Raw genomic sequence first — 15,481 nt, 5'->3', positions numbered from 1 at the left:
GTATCTTAAAGGACTGTCCCAGATGATTTTCATTTCCCTTCATCACCATATATTTCGTTTTCTCTTCGTTTATTTCTAAACCATATTCCTTGGCTGTTCTTTCTAGTCTATTGAAGATTTCTCTTAATTCTGCAGGTCTCCTTGTTATTAAGGTAATATTATCTGCGTATGCTACACATTGATGCCTGTGATGATAAACTGTGCCTTTAGTATAGATATTGCATTCTCGTATAATCTTCTCTAAAATTAAATTGAAGAAATCTGTTGATAACGGGTCACCTTGTCGCAGGCCTCTATTGGTGATAAAGCTATCCGAAACCCGTCCTTCTATCATAACTTTACTTTTAGTGTCACTAAGTATGCATTTAGTCAATCTTACTATTTTTGGTGGAAATTCAAAATATTCTAGCGTTTCATATACTTTACTTCTTTTTATGGTATCGTATGCCTGTTTAAAATCAATAAATAACATATTTAATGCTAGGTTGAATTCATATGAGCTAGATAAAGTTTGTTTCATTGAAAAAATTTGGTCTATTACCGATCTTTGTGCTCTAAAACCCGCTTGATATTCACCTAGACAATTTTCCACTTTTGTTTTAATTTTATTTCTAATTAATATGGCCAGAATCTTATATAGTGTATCTTGTAGAGCTATTCCCCTGTAATTTCTACAATCTGTAACGTCTCCTTTTTTATGTACAGGACATAGGATAGCTTCTTTCCACTGATTGGGTATATTTTCTTTGATCCACACTTCGCATATTAACTCGGTGATTTCTTCTTGAAGCCCTTCGCCACCATCTTTTAAAAACTCTGCAATAATACCGTTTTCTCCCGGTGCTTTGTTGTTTTTTAAGTTTTCTATGATATCTATAATTTCTTCCTTGGTAGGTACTTCTTCATTCACATTTGGGTCTCTTTTTTCTTCATGTGGTAGTTGCATTTGCTCTATTTCGTCTTGATCGTCTGTGCATAATATATTCTGGAAATAATTGGCCCATCTTCTTAATTTTTCATCTATTCCACCTATCAGATTTCCCTCTTCATCTTTATAATATCTTGATGCGGTTTTGTACTGGGTTCGGTCGCGTTTTATTTCTTGGTAGAAATTCCTGACTTGTTTATTTAAAAAATCTTCTTCAATTCGGTCTAATTTCTGCTCTAGATTTAACCGTTTCTTTCTTCTACAGATCTTCTTTGCTTCCCGTCTTTTTTCAGCATAGGCTTTTTTACTTTCTTCATTATTTCTCCTTATGCTGTTTATTCTGGCTTTATTTCGGTCCCTAATTGCTTTCTTACAATCTTCATCGTACCAGTCTGTTTGTTTACTTTGTCTTTTTCTTAGTAATACTAAGTCAGCTGCCTCTTGAATGTTTCCCCTTAGCTGTACACATCTGCTTTCTATGTCATCTACTGTTGTCTGGCTTTCTATTTTCTGTTCAATTTTCTGCTTGAATTTTTTCTTAACCTCTTCATTCTGAAGTAGTGCACCGTTATATCTTTTCATTTTTGTGCAACTAGTCATAGTGATTGTGGGAATTATTTGCTTCATTTTGCCTTTGACCAAAAAGTGATCAGAATTTGCATCTGCACCTCTATAACTTCGGCTATCTTGTATGGCTCTTGCATGTTTGGCTTCTATTAGCAAATGATCTATTTGATTTACTGTTTGTCCATCTGGTGATACCCAGGTACCTTTATGGATTTCTTTGTGGTCGAAATAAGTGCTCATAATTCGCATATTGTGTTCGAAAGCAAATTCTATTACTCTTTTTCCATTCAGGTTACTCTCCCTGTGTTTACTTTTCCCCCCTGTTATTTGTTTGTATACGTCCTCTCTGCCAATCTTGGCATTGAAATCTCCTACAATTATTTTTGTGTCGTATGATGGTATTTGGTAGAACAGATGCTCTAACTGTTCATAAAAGCTATCTTTAACATCTTCTTCTGTATTTTCCGTTGGTGCATGTACATTTATAAGGGATATTTTTCTGTATTTTCCCCTCATTTTTATTTTGCATAATCTGCTTGTGACTGCCTCAAAATCTATCACCAGACTGGCAATTTTTTTTTTATAAGGAATCCAACTCCAAATATACGTTCATTGTCTCCACTGTTGAAGAATACATAGCTTCCCACATCTATGCAGAAATTTTCTTTTTGTTTAGTTTCTTGTATAGCTGCAATATCTATCTCATATTTCTCCAATGTATCTGATAAATTTTTTAGTGCCCCTACTTCAAAAGTCCCTCTAACATTCCATTGTCCTATCATAATCATATTTCGTGCCTTATTCGTTTCCGTATTTATCTGTCCACTGTGTTTGTTTAGACTTAGTTTTTTTCCATTTTCTCTAATTTTTCGGTACTATGGTTCCATTTCCACCATTCATCGTTTATACATATTTTCTGATAGCCGACTTTCGTTTCATTACCTTTTCCTTTTTCTTCTCTCGCCATATCTCTTAACTCTTTCTGTAGTCTGGCTTCGGTTTGTGTTAGATCACTTTCAATGAAGTACCGCGTTCCTCTTAATTTAATCTTGTTCTTCATAATAAGTTCTTTATCCTTCATTGTATCCATTTTTACTATCGCCACTGGCAGTTTCCCTTGAGAGGTTATTATTTTCTGCACATCTTTTATTTTAACGTTCACATTCAATTGATTTGCTATGAAGTTGGTGGCATCTTCAATTTCCTCATTTTCTTTGAAATCATGCCCTTTAATCACAATGTTTTGTTTTCGAAATTGTTTATCCATCTTTTCTATCCTGCTTTCTAGGAAATTTACCTTTCCCTTCAACTCACAATTTTCTTTTTTTAGATTGCGAATTTCCTCTTGAAAGCTCTGCTGGTCTTTTCGTATTCCCTTAACTTCGTTCATAAGAGCGATCATCATTTCTTTCAGTTCTGTATTATCACAATTTTTCTTAGCTGGAGACCTAAATAATTTTCTGCTTTTTGTGAAAGGGTTTTCATCTTGGTCGTCTTTTTTTCCATCCCTCTTTCTCTTACTATCATCAGATTCTTCACCATCCATCTGAGTCACGAGAAACTAATAAGCTAATAAAATCTTTTTGAATTTTTTGTTTATCTTGATCCAATGATGAGTTCTGGTGTCCACCAAAAATTTCATTGTTTTGAGGTTTTTTTTTGAAAATTTGACACCGTTGGCTTATTTTAAAATTATTTTCTCTGTTTTTTCTTGAATAATCTATGAATTTTACTAAATATGTCTGATTCATTTAAATATAAAAAAATTCTACCATACTTTAAACAAAATGTGATTCAAATATTTATTTCAACCAATTCGGCCCCCCTTAACCCGCGAGTAGTCGCGCCGTTAGACAGAATCTCACATTTTATCCTTTTTCGCGATAACTTGATGAAATATTTTGCAATTTTGAAAAAAATTTGTAAGTGCCTCGAGGAAGGGTGTAGTAATGCGTAGTTTTTTTTTCTTTTTTTTTTCTTCTTCTTCTTTTTGTGGAATTTATGGCTTTGGGGAGAGCCAATTAGCTTTAATAATTGTTAGAAATAATATTTATAACATAGCAAGTAAATAAAAATACTATAAAATACAAATTTGTTGTAAATTCGTATTTAAATTCCTATTGTGAGATGAAATCTAACACGCGACTGTTCACGTTACAGAAGTGAGCTCGACTACTTCCGGGTTAAGGATAGCTATGGCACGATTTTGATAGGCAACCCATGCAAGTCGTATTTGCCTATGTATGAAATTTATTAAAAAAGAGGTTTCATCTGGAAAGCAGATGAGTGCAGGTTGACCTATATTTGGATCTTAGACTATCTTACCTGTGTTTGGTTTGCTGTAGTTCGAGCTGAGAAGCTGAAGAAATCGCAAATAAATTTCTTATGCATATTTTTGCTGAGTTTTCCGATAACTGTAAGTGTTTTACCAGTTCCTGTTGGACCAACGGCCAACACATTGTCTTCGTTAGAAAGAACCATTCCCAGGAGTTCTGCATTACGTACGTTGTTTACTGTCGGAACCTCAATATCTGAAATTTTAAGATGTTAATTGAGTGGTATTCAAACTGTTGAAGAAACCTTTTTTTCGGATATCACAGAAAGTGACGGAGTCGAAGAAAGCTGGGCAAAAATTATGTCTAACATCTTAGCCTCAACCAAGGAAGTTCTTGGTGAAAGAAACATTAATAAAAATAAATAGATCCCAAGGCGAAGGACTCCATGGTTCTGTACAGAAGTGGAGGAAAAATGCAAAAGGAAGAAAAAGCTTAAGAAAAAGCCTTACCATACATGTCAACCCAGATACAAGGCTTATACGATAATTATAAGACAATAAGAAACTAAACACATTCGCTCGTAAGAAGAATAAAAAATGATCACTGGGAACGTTTTTCGAAAGAAATGGAATATGATTTTTATGGTCTGCAAAAGGAAATATGGCTCTCTAAAAGAGGTCAAAGAAATAAAATAAAGGAACTAATCGAACCGAAGCACATAGAAAAGGATACATGGATTGACTATCTACAAAAGTTCTTTCCAGAGGAAGAATAGGTGACGCTAAAACCGGAAATAACCACAAATGAAGATGTTCGAAAAACGCTTGAAAAGCTGAAGAATAGAAAAGCTGCAGGTAAGGACGAAATACCAAACGAATTGTTACTGAAATATTTGGGACCAGCAATGACAGAACTGTTAACAACCTTAATTACAAAATCGTATAACCAATTAACAAAATCATAAAACATAATGAAATACCGGAAGAATGAAGAACGAGCAAACTAATAATTCTACTATTAAAAAAGGAGGTAAAAGGAGCCAGAAAACTAGAGAGGTATCAACATATTAAATACTACCCTAAAACTTTTCGTACTGGTAGACGTTGATAAGTTTAGGTGTATTCATTGAAATTTATACTATAAACGATATTTAAAAACTAGATTTAACATAATAACATGCATAACAATATGCAAAATGGTAATGGTAAATAATTAACATCCTAAAATCGTATGTACCTATCTGATGCTGGTGTTGACAATAAAATTCTCTTCTCTACTACTCTTCTCTAATAAAAACATACTTACTCCTCCTCAGTCGTTTCCTCATTGCTGAGTGTCGTGATTCCCTATAATACGAACTATCTCTTTCCATCGGCTTCTGTCCTGAGCTTCCCTCATGGATCCAGAGAATATTTTTCCACTGGCTTTCTGTAATTGATCCGTCCATCGAGTAGGTGAGCGACCTCTACTTCTGCGCCCTTCAACGTTTCTCGAAATTATAAGTCTCTCAAGATTGTTACCACTTCTTCTTGCAATATAGACAAAAAGTTTAAAACGGTGGAGAGGCAAATAGAGGAAAGTCGAGTCTGAATATTAAGTCCTGAATATAATCCTCTTGGAGGATTGAGTGATTTGTTCTGTGTTCCGTCCATGAGATCCGAAGCATTCTTCTCCAGCACCACATTTCAAAGGCGTCAATCCTTTTTCTGTCGTCCGATTTCATTGTCCATATTTCGGACCCGTATTTAAATATGGGAAAAATTAAGGCACGTAATAATCTTATTTTGGTGTTCTTCGACAAGGAGCGATCTTTCCAGATTTTCGATAATCGACGCAAAGCGTTTTTGGCCATGCCAATTCTTCTACATATTTCTGTTTCACAAGATGGTGTATTACTGATGTAGGATCCTAGATAATTGAGCTCGTTAACCACTTCAAACTGGTCTAAGGCTCCTGTTGTCTGAAGTGAATTTGAATAATCTACTATCATAATTTTTGTTTTTTGTTTATTGATCTTGAGACCACATATATTGCTTTCGGCTTTCACTAGCTGCAGCAGGCTGAACATGTCTTCTTCGAATGCAGTTATTAATGTTGTATCATCTGCATATCTGAGATTTGAGATTTTCTTTCCTGCGATAGAAATACCGCCATTCTATTTGTCGAGTGCTTTTCTCATTATATATTCCGCATAGAAATTAAAAAGAATTGGAGATAGAATACATCCTTGTAGGACTCCTCTACCTATTTTAAAAGGATCGGACTTATGGTTTTCAATTCTTATTCTGGTTTCACTGTTCTCATATAGGCTTTTTACCAGAGCTGACAGATGATCAGGAACCTCCATCTCATGTAGAACTTTCCACAAAACTGTCCAGTTTACACAGTCGAATGCCTTCTGATAATCCAGAAAGCAGATGATCATCGGAATTTTGAATTCTCGTGCTTTCTGAATGAGTTGTCGCATATTAAGAATTTGCTCCCTTGTGCCTTTACCCTTCACGAAGCCTGCCTGTTCTTGTGGTATTTGTCTATCCAGGTATGTCTGCATGCGACACTTGATGATTCTCAACAGAATTTTACTTGGGTGTGAAATTAGTGAAATGGTTCGGTAGTTACTACATTTTGTGGTTACGCCTTTCTTATGAATGGGAGTAAATTGTGCGGTACACCAATCACTGGGCCATTTGTCGATTCTCCATACATGACTGCACAGTCTCCACATTAATTGGAGACCATGTTCACCCATGTTCTGTAAAAGTTCTACCGTGATGTCATCACAACCAGGTTATTTATTTCTTTTAAGGTGTTTTATGGCTTCATCGACTTCAAACCTTAGAATCTCTGGTTCTAGGGTTGTTGTTGAGACTTGCAGTGCTGTTATATGATTAATGTTAGAGGTTTCAGCTTTATAGAGTTCTGTGCAGTATTTATTCCAAGTCTCCAGAACCGTATCTATATCTCTTACCATATTACCTGTCTCATCGTCTATACGGTAATTTCTGGGTTTGAATTCCCGAGCCAGTAATTTTACTTTCTGAAAGAGATCTCTTGTTTCATTTGGATGTAAGTGGATTTCTACTTCCTGCAAATATTTGTCTATATCTTTCCGGCAATTTCCTTGGATTTCTCTTGAAAAGCTTCGATAGTCGTTTAAATCAAAACTGCCAACTTTAAGTTGCCTTCTTTGTTCTATAATTTTCCATGTTTGGTCACTGATCCATGGTTTACGACTGTTGTTTTTAATGGGTTGGCGACTTTGCTTAGCTCTATCTAATATATCTGTTTTAAAACCTCCCCAAAAAGTCTCGATAACATCTATAGGGGAAGTACTTTTCTCAGTTAACACTGGGTTTATTCTTTCTTTGAAAGTTAAAAGTTCAGTCTCTGTAAACCTGGGAGTTCTAAGAGTGGGCTTGCGTTTTTTTCTAAAACGTTTTCGGAATACAGCTACAAAGAGTGGGTGGTCGCTTCCACAATCTGCACCTGGATAAGTTTCTGCGTTAGTAACTGAGGACTGAGAACTAAAAAAGGACCCAAGGTGAATCTCATATGATGATCAAGCTGAGTTCTACCAGTTTTGGCATTGAAGTCGCCTATTATCATTACAATGTCTTTGTTTGATATTTTGTCGAGTGTTGTCTCCAAAATTTTTGAGTTGTGCAAAATTTTTTTTACACAACTTCATAAAAAACTACGTAAAAACATACTTACATACATATCTAATAAAAACACTACAATCTGACAATCTGATTTATGGGAACAAATAAGGTAAACACCCAATTACGAAGATTCAATTCAATAACATCTTTTCTCTTTTTACCTAGGCAGTCCTTCACTAATTTTTGATACGTGTTCTAATTCAATTTAAATATATTGACAATAAAAATATCCACTATGATAAATTTAAGTTCCTTCCACATCAGAAAACAGAACACAATAATATCTGACAATATATCGTATTTAAAATTATATATTGTAATTATTATATTTATGTACTGTATAATTATTTACCATTTAACTCTAGCGAAATCTCATCATTTATTTTTCCCAATCTCACGAATTCTCTATTGACTTTATGTCGTGGCATCACTAGCCGCGACCCCCGACAAAATGTAAACAGCACTATTCTTATTCATAGGCGAGCGAGATTCGACACAATTTAACACAATTTAATTATTGTTTTCCGCGTGACGAGGGCTCGCAAAACAACCCACATTTATTGTCGTCGCCAACAAAAATCGGTGTCGGATAAATGTGAATAGCGCCATATAAAATGCGTTGCCACTGGAACCTACGATTAAAATACGGATCCTACACACGACAAGTGTGAACGGCCTGTACAGGCTTGCAGTGTTATTGAAATACAATTGTTTTAGTACATAGTGTAAGCTTGTACGATGATAATAAGACGGAATTGAGGTAAATATCTAAAAAGTACCATCTATGGTAGAAAGTACTGGGTAAGATTTACCTGAATATTTCATATCTCTGGTAATCTTATACTCCTCTATATTTTCCATCCAACTCCTCCAACTAGGAGGATGAGGTTCTCCGTCAGTTGTTACATCTGTGAATCCCCCATCATGTAATCTAAAAAATATAAATTAAGCTGACTTTTTATGCTGTATAGTTAATAAAATAGTAAATGAAATAAAACATGTTCAATATATATTATGCATTTAGACAAGGCGAAAACGGCGGGTTCGTTGGGAAAAATGTTCCCATGAGATTTTTTTGCATAATCACATTCGTGAGACATCCCAGAATAAGGTTCAAGAAGTCGCCCACGTAAAAAGTGGTCCAAATTTTTTTTAACATTGTTTTTAATCAAATTTCAAAAATCAATATTTTTGGCACGGACAATTTTTTTTAGATTTTTTGGATCATTCTGGACAAAAAAGGTCTCATAATTTTTTTTCTAAATTTGATCGTTTTCGAGTTATAAGCAATTTAAAATTTGAAAACGCGAAAATGGCTACTTTTAATACTACATAACTCAGTTAAAAATACTTATTATGAAAGTCAGAAATTGACCAAATCAAAGCCTAAAGCCCCCCTACATGATCCTGAAGAAATTTGTGTCATTTATTTATTACTAAGTTGTTATTTTTAATTAATAACAATGAGCAATGACGCGGCTGTAAATGTGAGTGCGAGTAAGATGCATAATTGGACTGCCGGAATGGCATCTCTCTCGCACTCAGCATTTATGGCCGCCTAACACTTTCATGGTGCTCATTATTATTACTTAAAAATAATAGCTCAGTAATAAAATAATGACAAAAATTTCCTCAGGATCTTGTAGGGGAGACTTTAAGCTTTGATCTAGTCACTTTCTAACTTTAATAATAACAACAACTTTTAACCGAGTTATTAAGCTTTGAAAATCGCCATTTTTCGTTTTTTTCAGTTTTCAATTGCTTATAACTCGAAAAGGATCAACTTTACAGAAAAATTATAAGAGACTTTTTTTGTGCAGAATGGTCCAAAAAACCTATAGTCCTATCGCCAGGGGGGGTACAACGGCCTCCTTAATTCAGATGGACTTACCCAAGTTTTTTTTTATATATTTTGACCCGCAGAATACGAATTTTTTGGGTAACAGTTGATCCGGATGTCGATAAGATTGTTATAGACAAAGAACGTGAGGAATTACATAACAGCGATTTCTCGCAAAATAAAACATATTTTTGTATTTTTTGGGTCATTTTAAGCAAAAAATATTCCTACAAGTTTTTTCGTAGAATGCATAGTTTTCGAGATAACCGCGGTTGAACTTTAAAAAAATCGAAAAATTGTAATTTTTGAATCCGAATAACTTTTGATTAAAAAATAAAGGAGCAATTCTGTTTACCGCATTTGAAAGTTTAAGTCAAATTATATCGGTTTTGATTATTTGCATTGCTAAAAATTTATTATTTTATTGTTAAACAAAGCTATAAACACCTAGTATGTGAGTGATGTTTTCAATGATTTCTCATTTAAAATCGAACGAGTAGGTAGAGTAGCTACAAGTGCAAGCGAGGCAATTTCTACGTAGCATGCGTTAAAATGCATGTATTAGGCACGGGAAACACTATGTGTTTATAGATTTGTTTAACAATAAAAAAATTAATTTTTAGCAATGCAAATAATCAAAACCGAAATAATTGGACTTAAACTTTCAAATGCAGTAAGCAAAATTGCTACTTTATTTTTTAATCAAAAGTTATTCGGGTTCAAAAATTGCAACTTTTCGATTTTTTGAAAGTTCAACCGCGGTTATCTCGAAAACTATGCAGTATACGAAAAAACTTGTAGGAATATTTTTTGCTTAAAATGACCCAAAAAATACAAAAACATGTTTTGTTTTGCGAGAAATCGCTGTTATGTAACTCCTCAAGTTCTTTGTCTATAACAATCTTATCGACATCCGGATCAACTGTTACCCAAAAAATTCGTATTCTACGGATCAAAATATATAAAAAAACTTGGGTAAGTCCATCTGAATTAAGGAGGCCGTTGTACCCCCCCCCTGGCGACAGGACTACTATTTCTGCGGGCAAAAAATATTGATTTTTGATTTGATAAAAAAAAATGGACCACTTTTCACGTGGGCGACTTCTTGAACCTTATTCTCGGATGTCTCACGAATGCGATTATGCAAAAAAATCTCATGGGAATATTTTTCCCAACGAACCTGCCGTTTTCTACTTGTCTAATTATTGACTGTAAAATATAAAGGTAAACAAAAATAGATATACAGAGTAGTTCTGTTATAATTAAAAAAATATTCAAGATTGCAATCTGAGATCTGCATAATATACAAATTTCCGTTATGTAAATGTCTACGTCTATGCTCTGTTTTTAAATCAGGAGGAGTAATTCAAATTTACCGCGCCGTAATTCTTGGTTATTGGTCTAACCGCAGGCAACTTTACTCCAGGTTTATGAAATATTAACACTATTGACATTTATGAAATTTTGACAATACTGGCATTTCATAGGTTAATTAAGTTATATCGGCGGTTTTTATGTTTTCTGTGTTACTCCTTTAATTTTTAGATTTTTAGTCTCCTTTTGTATAAAAAAACAGTTGTTTTTAGAACTCTTTAGCTGCGTATTAATTCAATATAATATTTATGGATTGCCGACGAAGGTTGACATGATTAACCAAAAAAGGAAATGTATTTGGTGATTTTTCTAGTGATTTTATTGGGTATCAATTTATCTTTTTAGTTTACTCCTCCTGGTTTAAAGACAAGGCAGAGTTACGTGTAGACTTATCAAACCTAAGAAATTCTTAAGTTTTTATCCAAGAAGTCGTTTGGTGTAAACCGGTAGTAAATCAGTAACAACCGGCTAGCCATACCATCACCTTCTATTATGACTCCTCTGATAGAATATCCCTCAGTATGTATCCTAACTCCTCATAAAAAAACTTTTTCTGAGGCTGTGCTAAAAGAGCCACTTTCACGAACGCATTTAGTTTCCGAAAGTTGCACTTTCCGGCACGGCGTGCGTGAAAGTAATTAAGCCACGGCGTGCGGGAAAATAAAATACCTTGTAGTATGGCATTATAATATATTAATATACATGCAATAAACTAATATTTAGATATTATTTACTTATTTATTTCAAATTTATCTTATTGTGTTCATGTTTTAATGAAATTAGCGCGATAATTCGATGAAATAAAATTATTTTGACATAATATTTAAAAGTCAGATCAGTAGACAATTACAATGGTTTTGAATCGTCGTCATGGAAACCAATATCGTCGTCGTGGTAACCCATTATATTGAAAGTTTGGTTTTGACGACATTGTCAAAGACTTAATTTGTGTATTTTCACTTCTAAATAAAAATTGATATAATAACTCTATTTTTTGTGGCTTTTTTCCAAACGTATGGCCCTAGAAAAAATATTGTTCCTAACTCATGCGGAAAGTGTCTTCCCCGCACTCGACTGCTTGCCCGAACTCCGCTATCGCGTCGTTCGGGTCAACGGCAGTCTCGTGCGTGAAAGTATTACTTTCCGCACTAGTTAGGAAAATAACTATTTCTTACAGTATCACCCAGACCAATTTGAAAAAGATAAAAAGAGCTTTTTATTCCCATGATTATGTATCAATAGCATTCTCCCCATTTCAGGATTCTGAAAACCTGTATCAGCTTATACAGATGTAGGGGATAAGTGCCATAAATATGTTTTTAAAATGTGAAGCTAATAATACGGGATCTGAATAGGAGGTCTAAATGTACCCATCTACCTGCCGGATGAAACATTTTTTTTTATTAAATTTCATACATAGACAAACACGACCAGCATTGGTTGCCTATCAATATCGTGTCATAGCTATCCTTATGGTAGGGGAGCAAAGTATGCTAAATGTGCAGTCACTCGAGCGCTTTGGAGACCTAGTGGGTTGTGAAGAGTAGGTCCTAAAACCAAAAAAAGTTAAGTAAAATTTTCCATTTTAGCGGGCGCTTGACATTTTTAAATTTAATTTTCCATTTCCAACAATCGTTTTTTCCGATTATAACGCCATCTATGCATAATTAGAAAAAATGTTTCCAATAAAATTTACTTATTTTTTCGTGAGGAATACAAATCTGCAATAAAAAATAGGGCCTCCTATTTAAGATTTTAAAGTAACCCCCCACCCCACCTCCGTAGGGGGTCGTGTTTGGTGCCGTTCGATAGATTTTTTAAAAATAATAAATAAGTGTATTATACAGTTTTTCGATCTCATGTTCATTTCGCGAAATATCGCGGGATTCGTATTTAAAATATTAAATTTACCCCCCACCCCTCTCCGTGGGAAGTCGTGTTTGGTATCATTCGATAGATTTTTAAAAAATATTGAGTATTATATTAAATTATATATATTAAATATCCCTCTGGCGTCGTTGGTTCGGAGAGGTGGAACTTAGTGGGGGCACCTGCGCGATTTGAGAGAATCACTCGGTTCGGAGTGTCGACGCGTGCTTCGCGTATCGATGTATCATTACAATGTTGACAGCGATTTTCCCAATTATCAGTAATTAAACACTAAACGCTAGTTTAACTCTTTCTGAATAAAATTGAACTGAAGAAAAGTTAAAAAGACTGGTATTTTTTAAGCAACTCGGATTTTATCAAAAAAGTGCATTGTTACAACTTACCCCGCGCTTGGGGCTAGTTGTAACACCTAATGGGCTGGCTGTAACAGTAGGAATATTCGAATCTTTTGGTATATTTCGAAGAAAATGCCAACGTTGGTCCTGTTGAAAGATGTTGCTCGACTTAATAACGTGGCTTTCGGTGTTCCTAAATATAATTGTAGATTTCTACGCATATAATTTTGAACCCAATCTGGAACAACTGTATAATTTTGATACCAAGAAGAAGGAAGTTGCTTAGCACTGAGTTTCACGGCACATTGGTAAGCCAGTTTTCGCATCTTCATTGGAATTAAGTAGTCCAAAATATATTTCGGCGTACTTCAGAAATTTAGTAAGATTCAGCGCAAGTTGCAACATGTTACAACAAGCCCCAACGTTTTGTTACAACAAACCCCGTAGCACACTTTTGTATATTTATTAAAATAACTGTAAAAATAATAGACCAGTAAGCAGGGCCCCGTAAGAGGTACTGGCGCCTGTGTGCAAAAAAGGATTTTGGAGCCTCTTAAGGCATTTTGGATCATGTTTTTTATTTATTTTTTGAAGGTAGGTAGGTGCCTGAAATAAACCAGAAAACTGAACTTTAGAATGTGAGTTTCACCCCATCTCGGGGGTGAAAAACATACGTTCAAAAAATACTTTTCAATAGTTTTCAAGTTATTTTCGAGTAAATTTATGTTCATTTTTCAACAAAAAAAAAACAAGTTTTTAGACGAATTTTCGCAAATAACTTAAAAAGTATTACATATTTCAAAAAAATATAGCTTAAAAAAGTGACAAAAAAACGGTGTAGTACCTATGTATGAAGTCTGCAAACCCAGTAGAAGCAGAGTGGTAGCTGATGAAAAGGAGGTTCTTATTCGTCAAATTACATATCCAAATTTTTCAACGTAAAATAATTAAAAAATCTAGCATTTAGAGAAACTTGTGACAACTTTTTTAAAGCGTTTAAAAGAAGCTATATTTTTTTAACATCAAAAGTAACTAGATAAGTTAAAAATAATGTTGGTCCCTTTTTTTGGTAAAAAAATCATGAAAACCACCCTCTAATTAGCATCCCAAATGAAATTATTCGTTACCGCTTCACCACAAGTTTCATCGGTTCAAAGTGCTTATTTTTGAAAAGGCTGTAGTTAAAAGGGCGAAAGGGCTGAACTAGTCACTACTCATGAGTATATGCAAAATTTGAACAGCCAAACATCCAAAATATTCAGAAAAGCAAAATCCACATTTTTTTACTGCTTGAGATTTTTGGTATCACTAATTAATTTTAAAGTTATTTGGGAAAAAGAAATTTTTTCAAGATTGAAAAAAAATTACTTTAAAACCAAATTTTTTCAAAATGAGCACTTTAAACCGATGAAACTTACAGATCATATAAATAAAGCTTTTCTTAAACATTTTAAAGAAGTTGTAATGAGTTTTCCCCGAAAAGTGCTTAATTTTTTGGTTATTTTACGTTGAAATAGTCGATTTGGAATTTGACGAATAAGAACCTACTTTTCATTAGCTACAACTCTGCTTTCTACTGGGTTTTGCAGACTTCATATTATTATATAATTTATTTTTTCACTTTATTGTAAGCTATATTTTTTCGATAAAATAATTAGTTTTTAATTGCGAAAATCCGTCTAAAAACGGGGCTTTTTGTTGAAAAATGAACATACTCACTCGCAAATAACTCCAAAAGAATTGACTTAGTGAAAATCTCTATACAACAAAAGTTGCTTAGAATCAGACAGTTTATCCAATTCCGGAATTATTTTGAACCAACGTTTTCTCACCCCCGAGAATGCCCCCAGGTATTCTCGGGCGTATTCCCCTGAGAATACCCCTTCTACCCCCAGATTAAAAGCACACATCGGTACAGTAGGTATCACTTCTTGTCTTGTTAGCTATGTGTATAACAAGTTTTATGTCAATATAAGCGGTTCTTTAAAATTTACAACAAAAATCGTGAGTAAATGGACTATTATTAGTATGCTAAAATATCAAAATGAAACAAACAGAATAAAAGCATAACAAAATAAATTAAAATGCCTGACTACCTGAATATATTAATAAAATTTCGTATGTGTTAAAACTGAATCCTATTTAATTTCTCAACCTTTTTTTTAAATTAATTTTTTGTTTTTTTGTTTCTTTGTTTTTTTTTGCAATTTTGACCCCGGGTTTTGGCGCCCCTAAAGGATGGCGCCCGTGTGCATTGCACACTTTGCACATATGGTAACGGGGGCCCTGCCAGTAAGGATCTGTGAAAAAACATCTAGTTTTGGATGTGAGAGGTGGCATTCGGATTTTCGCAGGTGACACCTTCAGTAATAATAATTGACTTATGCTCCTTCTCAAATATGCCCAGAACATTAATAAAAAAATTAAAATATTTAAAAATTTCGAAAAACATCGATTTTTTTCCGCTTTCTTTGCTTATAACTTTAAAACTATTCGTTTTGGAACAAAGTCGTACAGAAATAAAATAAAGATAATTGCATTTTGTATGATATACGACTGGTCAAAAATGTCTTAATGTATTACCTTTTCTGCAATATAGCAATAAATAC

The 15,481-nt window shown here is 34.0% G+C and overlaps 1 protein-coding gene across 1 annotated transcript in view; it reads right to left on the bottom strand.

Moving 5' to 3' along the window:
* The window catches only part of LOC114339583 (dynein axonemal heavy chain 1-like), a 452,416-nt gene that overhangs the window by 274,733 nt on the left and 162,202 nt on the right, over positions 1–15,481 (bottom strand). Inside the window, exons 5-6 of the mRNA XM_050660135.1 lie at positions 8,246–8,364; positions 3,821–4,026 (exon numbers count right to left, since the gene is read on the bottom strand). Coding sequence (XP_050516092.1) covers positions 3,821–4,026; positions 8,246–8,364 — 325 coding nt within the window. The remainder of the gene's footprint in view (positions 1–3,820; positions 4,027–8,245; positions 8,365–15,481) is intronic.

This window comes from Diabrotica virgifera, chromosome 9, assembly GCF_917563875.1.
Source record: "Diabrotica virgifera virgifera chromosome 9, PGI_DIABVI_V3a".
Taxonomy (NCBI): domain Eukaryota; kingdom Metazoa; phylum Arthropoda; class Insecta; order Coleoptera; family Chrysomelidae; genus Diabrotica; species Diabrotica virgifera.
This window is presented reverse-complemented; position numbering and strand designations above follow the sequence as displayed.